At 51.0% G+C, this 10,634-nt stretch overlaps 1 protein-coding gene across 1 annotated transcript in view; it reads left to right on the top strand.

The window, feature by feature from the left end:
* Positions 1–10,634, top strand: part of LPCAT4 (lysophosphatidylcholine acyltransferase 4) — a 21,625-nt gene that overhangs the window by 7,342 nt on the left and 3,649 nt on the right. Inside the window, exons 3-9 of the mRNA XM_015412746.1 lie at positions 2,031–2,089; positions 2,197–2,231; positions 2,345–2,399; positions 5,554–5,636; positions 6,674–6,799; positions 7,600–7,741; positions 8,243–8,341. Coding sequence (XP_015268232.1) covers positions 2,031–2,089; positions 2,197–2,231; positions 2,345–2,399; positions 5,554–5,636; positions 6,674–6,799; positions 7,600–7,741; positions 8,243–8,341 — 599 coding nt within the window. The remainder of the gene's footprint in view (positions 1–2,030; positions 2,090–2,196; positions 2,232–2,344; positions 2,400–5,553; positions 5,637–6,673; positions 6,800–7,599; positions 7,742–8,242; positions 8,342–10,634) is intronic.

Below are 10,634 nucleotides of genomic sequence, written 5' to 3'. Positions count from 1 at the left end.
CAGTTTTTTAGCCTCCGGCTCACAGATTTTTGTCTGAGCTCAGGAAGGAGGGCTCCAGAGCAATGTTACCTCTAAGCCGTGGAGTCTTGTGAGCAAAAATCTTACTTTGTGGGCTACTGGCATTAAAGTTGTGAGCAAGTGATTTGGCTACTGCACCAGTTAGTTGGCTCTGGAGCCCTCCTTCCTGGGCTAAGACAAAAACAGGTGAGCCGGAGGCTAAAAAACTGTGAGCTAGCTCACACTAACTCAGCTTAGAGGGAACACTGCTCCAGAGCAAACTCATTTATGCAGGAGCCAAATTGCTCGCTGACAACTTTAATGCTAGGAGCTCACAAAGTAGAATTTTTGCTCACAAGACTCCAAAGCTTAGAGGGAGCATTGCCTGCAAGGTCAGGTCATACAGACGGAGCTCTGTCTTATGGGGGTGTGTTTTGCCGTCAAGGCACAGCTCTCTTATAGCTACCCCGTAGGGTTTCAAGGCAAGAGACGTTCAAAGGCTGCGGTCACACGGAGCATTAGCCACGCTGCAGAGACGGAAGATAGGCGGATTTTCCGGGCGTGATCAAACCGCAACATCTGGGAAGCGTAGAGCCCCCGTGGCTCACCCGAGGCTTCCCGCCGAAGATGCGCCGTAAAAAACTAGTACCTCTGACGTACTAGTTTCCGGAAACCGTGAAGGGCGGGCGTCTGATCACGTTTCCGGTGGTAGCTCGTGGCATCCGGCGCCCGCCCATGTCCCGTCGAGAAAAGGGTTTTTTTCCCCAAGTCTCCATGGGATGCACACAAGCACCCAACGGCGCATGCACACACTTCAATTAAAAAAAAAACACAACCCCCGCCGCGCTGCTTCTTTGCCGCGCCAGAGGATTGACGTATGATCTGCACCTCCCCCTGAACCACGGGACGTCGGCGGGACGTTTGATCTGGCAGCCGTGCGGTGGTTCGCTGCAGGGCAAACAGCCACGCCTCCCCCCTGCGATATCTGTCCCGTGTGACCGGGGCCAAAGTTGGTTTGCCATTGCCCACCTCCATGTCAGGAGGCTGGTAATCCTTGGTTGCCTTCCATCCAAATACTGACCAGCCAACCTTCAAGGGGTGGCTGGAGATCTCAGGTAACAGAGATCAGTTCCTCTGGGGGAAAATGGCAGCTTGGGAAGGTGGACTCTATGGCATTATACCTCTCTGAAGTCCTTCCCAGACCCCGCCTTCCTCAGGCTCCACCCCCAAACTCTCCAGGCATTTCCCAACCCAGAGCTGGTAACCCTAACCAGGGCTGGTGCCACTTAGCTTACGAGATCTAATGAGATTGGACTACCATGTTGGACAAATTCACGGAGAATTGGTCTATCAGTGGCTTCTAGCCATGCTGATTAAAGGGAACCTCCACATTCAGAGGTAGCAAACCTCTGAACTCTGTTGCTGGAGGTGTCAGCCTCTATGCCGTTGTTGAACCTTCAGAAGAACTGGTTGGCCATTGTGTGAGACAGGATGCTGGACTAGACGGACCACAGATCTAATCCAGCAGGGCTCTTCTGTTGTTACATTATTGCCACCAGGGCTATTATTGGGCAGGAACGCACAGGAACGGAGTTCCGGCTGCCTCCCAAGTTGGCCACACCCAGCAGGAACTCATTAGCATAACAGGCCACACCCAACAGCAGAAACTCATTAGGATTGGCTACATTAGGGGTGTGTGGCCTAACATGAAAAGAAGTCCCTGCTACAAAAAAAGCCCTGGGTTTTGACAACAAACAAGGTAAACAGAATAACAAGCAAAAGGTGGGTGTGGCTGGATGACCACACTTCTGGTAACATGGGGGTGCGGCCTGATGTGCTAATGAGCTGTGCTGTCAGGGGTGTGGCCTAATATGCTAATGCATTTCTGCTGTTGGGTACGGCCTATTATGCTAATGAGTTCCTGCTGGGCTTTTTCTACAAAAAGAGCCCTAATTTACCACAGACACCACTGCAAATGAGGGTGCTCAAGCTACCTGCTGACCCATTTTTCTGTCTCTCTCTCGTTCTTCTAGGTGCCTTTATATCTGGTGTCCCCATCCAGCCGGTCCTCATCCGATATCCCAACAGTGTGGTGAGTCTCTGAGACCGGGAACGGGGAGGTGGCAGCGTTCAACCTCCCCACCCACACCGGAGGCCCGAGAGGTCCCCGTAAATATAACGGGTCTCTTCTCTTTGCAGGATTCAACCACCTGGGCGTGGAGAGGACCTGGCGTGTGAGTAACTGAGAAAGGGGGTGAGAGAGGGGAGAGCGGTCTCTGGGCAGGCCTTTGCTTCTCCCCCGGATCGACACGTTGCCTGGTGCGTAACCCTCCCTTTCTGCTTCCAGGTTGAAGGTCATCTGGCTAACAGCGTCCCAGCTCTGCACTACTGTGGAAATGGAGGTAAAAATACAAGCCCCTTTTATTTCTTGGCGCCCAAGTGCCCCCCGTGGAGCTCTCCTGTTGTCCTTCCTGATTCAAACCTCCCACGTTTCCCAAATCACCTCACTTTGCAGGGGTTTTGAATTCAGAGTTGATAACTGCAGATTTGAATCCTAAATGGTTTAGGATTAGGGTACACCCAGGAACACAGGAACCTGCCTTCTACTGAGTCAGACCTTTGGTCTACCTAGGTCAGTACTGTCTGCTCCAGGAGTCCTCAGTGCAGTGCACATGGTGCCCGCCAAGTGTTTTTTAGAAAGTGGGCAGGGCCAGGTGGGGCTTCTGCTCAGCAAGGCTTCTGATTGGTCACTGGAGATCTGATTTATTTATTTAGGTGGGGCTTCTGCTCAGCAAGGCTTCTGATTGGTCACTGGAGATCTGATTTATTTATTTAGGTGGGGCTTCTGCTCAGCAAGGCTTCTGATTGGCCACTGGAGATCTGACTGTCTGTGCTTCTTTTTAAAACGCTCGCTTTGGCAACAGCCGCCACCACGGCACAAGGATCTTCACTGTGTGACTGAAGGGAAGCGGTAGCCGTTTTGTGGCCGTCTCTGCCTCCTGTCGCAGCTGTTTTGTGGCTGTGCTCACCACACTGTCTCAGAATCCCAGAGATTCCCCACACATTCAAAAATGTTGGGGACCGCTGGTCTACTCTGCCTGGCAACAGCTCTTCAGGATCTCAGGTGGAGGGCGTACCACCTCACCCTTTGAGCTAGAGATGCCCGGGATTGAACTTTTGCATGCCTCACATGGGCCATTTGATCCGTTGCCCTTGCTGTTCCCTTATGGATTTAAAGTGCACGATCAGACAGCAACATCTGTCTGTCGTGCCCCAGTCGTCTGAGTCCCCTTCCCCCTCCCCCTTGCTGTGGATTTCTTTGATACCTGAGAAAGTCTGGTCCTGTTGGTCTGAGCTGGTTCCAAAACAGATGTCTTGCTGTCTGGTCGCACTCTTGCGCACCCCAGCCATCAGGCAGGTCTGACTGGTCTCTTGTTTTCCAGACACCATTTTTTTACAAACTAGTTAGCAATGATCACGTAACTGCACATTTGCACCCCTCTCTCTCTCTCCCTCCCTCCCTCCCCCTACAGGGGCTGCTCAAAACTTTCTTTCTTTTTAAAGGCTCTCAAAGAGAGACGCCTCTGTTCTTCAGCCTTTTTCTGTCCTTTGGGGAAGGGGTAAATTGAAAAGATTACAGGGAGGATGGCAGTGAACTCCATATCCCAGCATTCTCAGCAAGCACTTGTGTGCATGCTCAGCGGGAAAACTTTTAAAAGTAATGGCTGACAGCCCATGAACTACATATCCCAGCATTCTCAGCAAGCACTTGTGTGCATGTGGTGCCTGTTGTGGGGAGGGGAAGGGAAAGGAGCTTGTAAGCCGCTCTGAGACTCCCTTAGGTAGTGAAGGGCGGGGTATAAATCCAATCTCTTCTTCTTCTAAAAAAAAATGACCGACGGGCTGACTCCGTGCTTGGTGCCGTCTGATCACTCCAAGGCCAGTAAAATCACTTTGAAGAGTGCCAAAAAGGGGTGAGTCTGGTCAGGATTCTCTGTAACACAACAATCTGGCTCTAATTAGAGGGTTGAACTGCCCATCTGATCGCAGCCATCGATACCTCAAGGACTTCCTCCACACATATGAACCTACCCATGATCTTAGGTCTTCTTCTGGGGCTCTGGTACATATGCACACATTGATAGACGTGAGAGGACAGATGTGCTGGTCCGACTGTCTTGCGTGCCCACAAAAAAAAATGACCGACGGGCTGACTCCGTGCTTGGTGCCGTCTGATCACTCCAAGGCCAGTAAAATCACTTTGAAGAGTGCCAAAAAGGGGTGAGTCTGGTCAGGATTCTCTGTAACACAATAATCTGGCTCTAATTAGAGGCGGGGCAACAGCGGGTTGAGCTGCCCATCTGATCGCAGCCATAGATACCTCAAGGACTTCCTCCACACATATGAACCTGCCCATGATCTTAGGTCTTCTTCTGAGGCTCTGGTACATATGCACACATTGATAGACGTGAGAGGACAGATGTGCTGGTCCGACTGTCTTGTCTGTATCACCTGGCCTTTGTGCCTCTCCCCCCGAAAGTTCACCACGCCCTTTCACTCCTTGCCCATCTTTTGAAGATTTTTATTCTTGAGGACATATTGCATTGCATGATTTTAATGACTCGGATTCCCGACTTCATGATGATCCTGCCAGGGGATTTTTTTTAGGGACCAACTCATTTGAGTTTCATGACCAGATCCTACAACGAGTTATCTAGGTGCAAGAAGCAGCCTTTTGGGGGATTTATCGGGACTGGAGATTCGGTGCTGGAGAAGTGGGAGTTGCCCCGTTTCCCTAACTGACGATCCACCACCCTGTGCAGCGGCTGCCTTAACCCTGGATAGGAAAAAGGCAGGGATCATACAGAGTAGGAAAGGAGGAAGCCCGCCATATAATTAATAAACTAAATAAAGGAAACGGGTTAGAACAGATAAAAGGAAGTGCTTCTTCACCCAAAGAGTGATTAACACATGGAATTCACTGCCACAGGAAGTGGTGGCGGCTACAAGCATGGACGGCTTCAAAAGGGAATTAGATAAGCATATGGAGCAGAGGTCCATCAGTGGCTATTAGCCACAAGGTATAGATAGGGGCTCTGGGGCAAGTGATGCTCAGTCTTCTTGGTGCTTGGGGGGGGTCAACAGTGGGAGGGCTTCTAATGTCCTGGCCCCACTGGTGGACCTCCTGATGGCACCTGGTATTTCTGGCCACTGTGTGACACTGAGTGTTGGACTGGATGGGCCTTTGGCCTGATCCAACATTGGCATCTCTTATGTTCTTATGAAACCACAGTTTGCAAGACCTGAGCAATGATGTTCAGGATAGGACATTTGGGAGGTCATTAATTCATCGGTTCAGAATAAGTTAGCATTGACTGGGTGTTCCACATAATACACACACTCACTTACTCTCAGGGGGGCCACAGGATGTGTGGATGCCTGTGATACCTTTCTCACCCCCTGCCTTGATCCCAATCAGAATAATTTTCTACCCTATCCCCAAACCTCTTGGTGGTGACCCCTTTCCTTATTCTTAATTCTTCCTGTAATCTTCAGTTCCTCCCAGTTTATCAACCCAGCGCTGAAGAGGCGGTGAACCCTACGCTGTACGCTAACAACGTCCAGAAAGTCATGGCCCGGTGAGTGGCAAGCAGTGCACATGACGGCAGGTTGCGGGGCGAAGGGCTTTGCCAAGGGGAGGGCCAGACAATCACAGGGAGGGGAATCCTGGGAAACAGAGGGTTAGGTTCAGGGGGGTCCCCTTCCGGCTGAAAAAAGCAGGGCAACATCGCCAAACCATGACAAGCTGGCCTTTTTCGTAGCATTCCTCCCACTACCCACAGTGCCAGTGCCCCATACAGACATCGTTGTCAATGTTCCCTCTAATTTTTTCGCCCACTGAGCGGAGCAGTGCACATCATGAGAAGAATATAACTGCTGTAATCTTAAAACGGGCAAGGGGCGGTGCAAGACCCTGCGCAGCTCCAGACCAGTGTTCCCTCTAAGCTGAGTTAGTGTGAGCTAGCTCACAGTTTTTTAGCCTCCGGCTCACACATTTTTGTCTCGGCTCAGGAAGGATGCCTCCGATCGTCCATTCTGGCTAGTTCTAGTATTTTGTTTATTAGATCTTCCTTTGTCGATCTAAGTTTAATGCTGCAGAATAAGAATGAGAAGGTACATAAAAGGAGATGGGAGAAAGTGTATAAGTGGATAGAAGAACAGACTGTAACTTAATAACCCAAATATGTATTAGAAATAAGATGAAATGAAGGACACTAATTTGTGTATAAATGAAACAGATGAAATGTTTGTAAATACAACTTTTTTATATAAAAACAATAAAAACTTTAAACTCTTAAGGAAGGATGCCTCCGGAGCAAACTAATTTATAGCTTAGAGGGAATGTTGCTTCAGACTGCTGCTGAGCGGGGCTTCCTGGGTTCATGAGCGGCCGCTCACGCCCACAGCTTAGGGGGAAGGCTGGTCAGGATCTGTAGGCCTCCTGTTCTGCTGTGAGCCTGCGAAGATTTCTTAGCGGCTGGTTTAGAAGTGTCGCAATGGGGGAAATGCGCCCCCTTCTTGCGTGGAAGAACTGGGGCGTCATTTGATGGGGACACACAAAGCAACAACGCGAGACCTCTGTCTTCTTTTGCCCCCCTCCTGCCCTCCCTTTTAGGGCCCTGGGAATCCCTGCCACAGACTGTGAGTTCGTGGGCAACCTTCCAGTCACTGTAGTGGGGCGTCTGAGGGTGACACTGGAGCCGCGCGTCTGGGAACTGGGCAAGCTGCTTCGCAAGGCCAGGTGAGGGACTGGAGAGGAGCCGCTCGATGACTGATTAGTCGAGATCAGAGGTCAAGGAAACGCAGAAACAAAGGAGGAGACGGAACAGAAAAATGGACTAACGTCTTATTGGCAGATAAGCCTCCAGAAGAACGTCAGTAGTGTCCTGGGGGGAGAGGGAAGCAGGTTCCATCAGATACGATTCCACTCATATGAAAATAGGGTGCTATTGCATCATTACGGTTGCCAGGTCCCCCGGGGGGGGCGGGGTTTGCCCGCTCGATGGGCCCCTTACCCACCGGCCCGGATCCGGCCACCGGGGGGAACCCCACCCCCAAAGTGCCAGGATCGCGGCGATGTGTCTGGTGTGATGACGTCACCTGGAAGTGACATCATTGCACCGGGCACATGGGGGGGAGGACGCTCTATCATTCGAGGGGAAACTCTATGGTGTCTTTAGTGGCCGGGACCCCCCCGCCGCAGCTAAAGGTAGGACCCGGCAACCCTATGCATCATGCAGGAGGGACAGGACTTCCGCAAAACAGTGGGTGGGCCTATACGACGGGCCACACGGCCAGCCGCTTCCGGAAGATGCCCTGAGCTGTTGCCTCATCTGCTCGTGAGGGCTACGCTTTAGTCCAGTGCCCACCTCCCCCAGCCAGCAAACCAGGTCGCCCACGATTCTCTTCCCGCTCCCATCCTGAGAAACAACCCGGTGCATCTCCCTTCGCAATGAGGCACGTGGGGGAATCCGAAAAGAGCCGAGTTAAGAGGCAGAGCGAGCCGTCCTTCCTGATGGCTTCAACGACCTCTTTTCGCAGGTGCCTGCCAGTGGGAGCCAAGTGCCCGTCGGAGCCCTGCCCTGTTTCTGCCTCAGGGCAGCTAGGGCCGACAGAGCTGGCCCGTTGTTTGGGGCTGGCCCGTCCCGAGGATGTGGAGGGGCTCATGAACTATTTTCAACAGGTAAAACGGACCGTAACGTGAGAGGAGCTTGTAGGGGATTGAGGAGGGCCGAACTACAATAAGGGAAGGGGACATTTCGCCGAAAACTTCGGAAGTCATTGCTGAAAAGCGAGAGGTCCCTGATTGGCTGGGATTGCCTGTATGAGCATTACCGCTAGCATTGCCGCTGCCACCCCGCAAATGGGCTCCATTTCCGCCCTCACATAACAAAACCTGATGACTTGTGTAGTATTTTGACAGAGTTACGTCCAGTAAGCAGTCCTAGTTTAGTTTGGAACACTGAGGAGGAATGAAATAGAAAGGGGGAAAAGTGGTTGCGGGGGAAATAAAAGGGTATAAACTGTGGCGGCCAACACAGAGCCGGTCCAAAAAGTGAGGTTTTGAGTTTTAAAGGAAATGGGAGTCAGAGACCTTAGGTGGCGGGAAAAAATGGAGAATAAGAATGAAGGAAGCATGTTACATTATCACCCCTTTCATCTGCAGTGTGCTTTGTGTCCCCAGGACTCTGAGGGAAAGACAGACTCCCGGGAAGTCTCCTTGGCCTTGGAAACATTAGAGGGAGAGTACGACCCCCAGCAACTGTCATGCCGTGCCTTTGAGGTAAACCCACCTTGGCCGCCGTGGTGAAAGCGGGGCCTGTGCATTTGATGGGAAGGAAGGCGACAGCTGCAGGGAGTCAGTCCAGGCAATGGTTCCAGGAAGATCGAAACTCGCAACTTGAGGGAGGTTTCCTCCAATGAGGAAAGAGCAGGGGAGGAAAGGGTTAAATCCCCCCCTCTCTCTCTCCCAGCCCCCATGCTGCTCTCCTCCTCGATAAATTGACCTTGGGAGCAGTGTTCCCTCTAAGCTTGAGTTAGTGTGAGCTGGCTCACAGTTTTTTTAGCCTCCGGCTCACACATTTTTGTCCTAGCTCGGGAAAAAACGGCTCCAGAGCAAACTAATTTTATGCAGCAGCCAAATCGCTCACTCACGGCTTTAATACCAGTAGCCCACAAAGTAGAATTGTTGCTCACAAGACTTCACAGCTTAGAGGGAGCACTGCTTGGGAGTGTTTGCAAAAGAGGAAAACTGTTCTCTAAAATAAAGAGGGAAGGGAAGGGAGTCCCGAAGAAGAAGAAGAGATTGGATTTATACCCCATGGCCCTTCACTACCCAGAGGCGTCTCAGAGCGGCTTACAAACTCCTTTCCCTCCCCCTCCCCACAACAGACACCCTGTGAGGTGGGTGGGGCTGAGAGAACTCTGACAGAGACTGCTCTTTTTCAAGAACAGCTGTGCCAGAACTATGGCTTGCCCAAGGTCATCCAGCAGCTGCAGTTGGAGGAGTGGGGAATCGAACCCGGTTCTCCCAGATTAGAGTCCGCACACTTAACCACAACACCAAACCGAGTGCAGACAAGTCCCTGATTTGGCCCTCTGACTAAGGTGTAGCAATGAAACGGGACGGAAGTGGAGCCAAAACATATTTGGAAGAGGGAGGAGTTCTTGGTCACGTGTGAATCCAGGCTGGGTCAGTGCAAGAGGGACGAATCAGGATCCTCTGAATATTGACTTCAGGCTGCTTCAGTCTCCACTCCTTTTCCTTGAATGGGCTTGGCCCTCGCGGTTACAATTAACTGTCTTAATTGTCTGTAATTGTTATTTTTAAATGCCCTGTTTCTAGTGACGTGTTTTAATTAATGTTAACATTTTTGTATTTTATTTATCATTATCACACAAACACACACACACACCCTCTTGGGTTTTGACTATGTTGGGAGAACAGTATGGTATAGAAATGGCCCAAATGACCAAATATTGAATGCAAACTAAAGAGAAGAGCTCAGGGGTTGTTTTGCCCAGGATAAATTGAGCCTGGAAATTTGACCTTTCAGAGGGCTTCTGCCATTCATTTGTAACCTCCAAGGGCTGGAGAGTTATGGGCAGGTGAGAAAGCGGCTGTGGGAGCAGTTACAAGTTCTTTCAGAGCTGTTCTCTCACGAGCAGTCCTCGAAAGAGCTCTCTCTGCCCCACCTACCTCACAGGGTGTCTGTTGTGGGGAGGGGAAGGAGAAGGAGGTTGTAAGCCACTCCGAGACTCCTTTGGGTAATGAAGGGCAAGGCGGCCTCTAAGCTGTGAAGTCTTGTGAGCAAAAATTCTACTTTGTGAGCTACTGGCACTAAAGTTGTGAGAAAGTGACTTGGCTACTGCATAAATGAGTTTGCTCTGGAGCCCTCCTTCCTGAGCTAAGGCAAAAATGTGTGAGCCGGAGGCTAAAAAACCGTGAGCTAGCTCACACTCACTCAGCTTAGAGGGAACACTGGTAAAGGGTGGGGTATACATCCAATCTCCTCTTCTTCTATTGGTCAGGGGTAGAACATATGCTTGACGCACAGCAGGTCCCAGATTCAATCCCTGGTATCTCTAGTTAAAGGTGATGTGAAAGATCTCTGCCTGAGACTCTGGAGAGCTGCTGCCAGTCTGAGGGGACAATACTGACCTTCAGAAAAGAGAGCCAGTTTGGTCTCGTGGTTAAGTGCGCAGACCAGGTTTGATTCCCCACCCCTCCACTTGCAGCTGCTGGATGACCTTGGGCAGGGCTCTTTTTGTAGAAAAAGCCCAGCAGGAACTCATTAGCATAATAGGCCACACCCAAGAGCAGAAGCTCATTAGCATATTAGGCCACACCCCTGACAGCACAGCTCATTAGCACATTAGGCCGCACCCCCATGTTACCAGAAGTATGCTCATCCAGCCACACCCACCTTTTGCTTGTTATTCTATTTACCTTGTTTGTTGTCAAAACCCAGGGCCTTTTTTTGTAGCAGGAACTCCTTTGCATGTTAGGCCGCACCCCCCTAATGTAGCCAATCCGAATTAGTTTCTGCTGTTGGGTGTGGCCTGTTATGCTAATG

Source organism: Gekko japonicus, unplaced genomic scaffold (genome assembly GCF_001447785.1).
Source record: "Gekko japonicus isolate JY-2015 unplaced genomic scaffold, Gekko_japonicus_V1.1 scaffold669, whole genome shotgun sequence".
In the NCBI taxonomy this organism is placed as follows: Eukaryota; Metazoa; Chordata; class Lepidosauria; order Squamata; family Gekkonidae; genus Gekko; species Gekko japonicus.
This window is presented reverse-complemented; position numbering and strand designations above follow the sequence as displayed.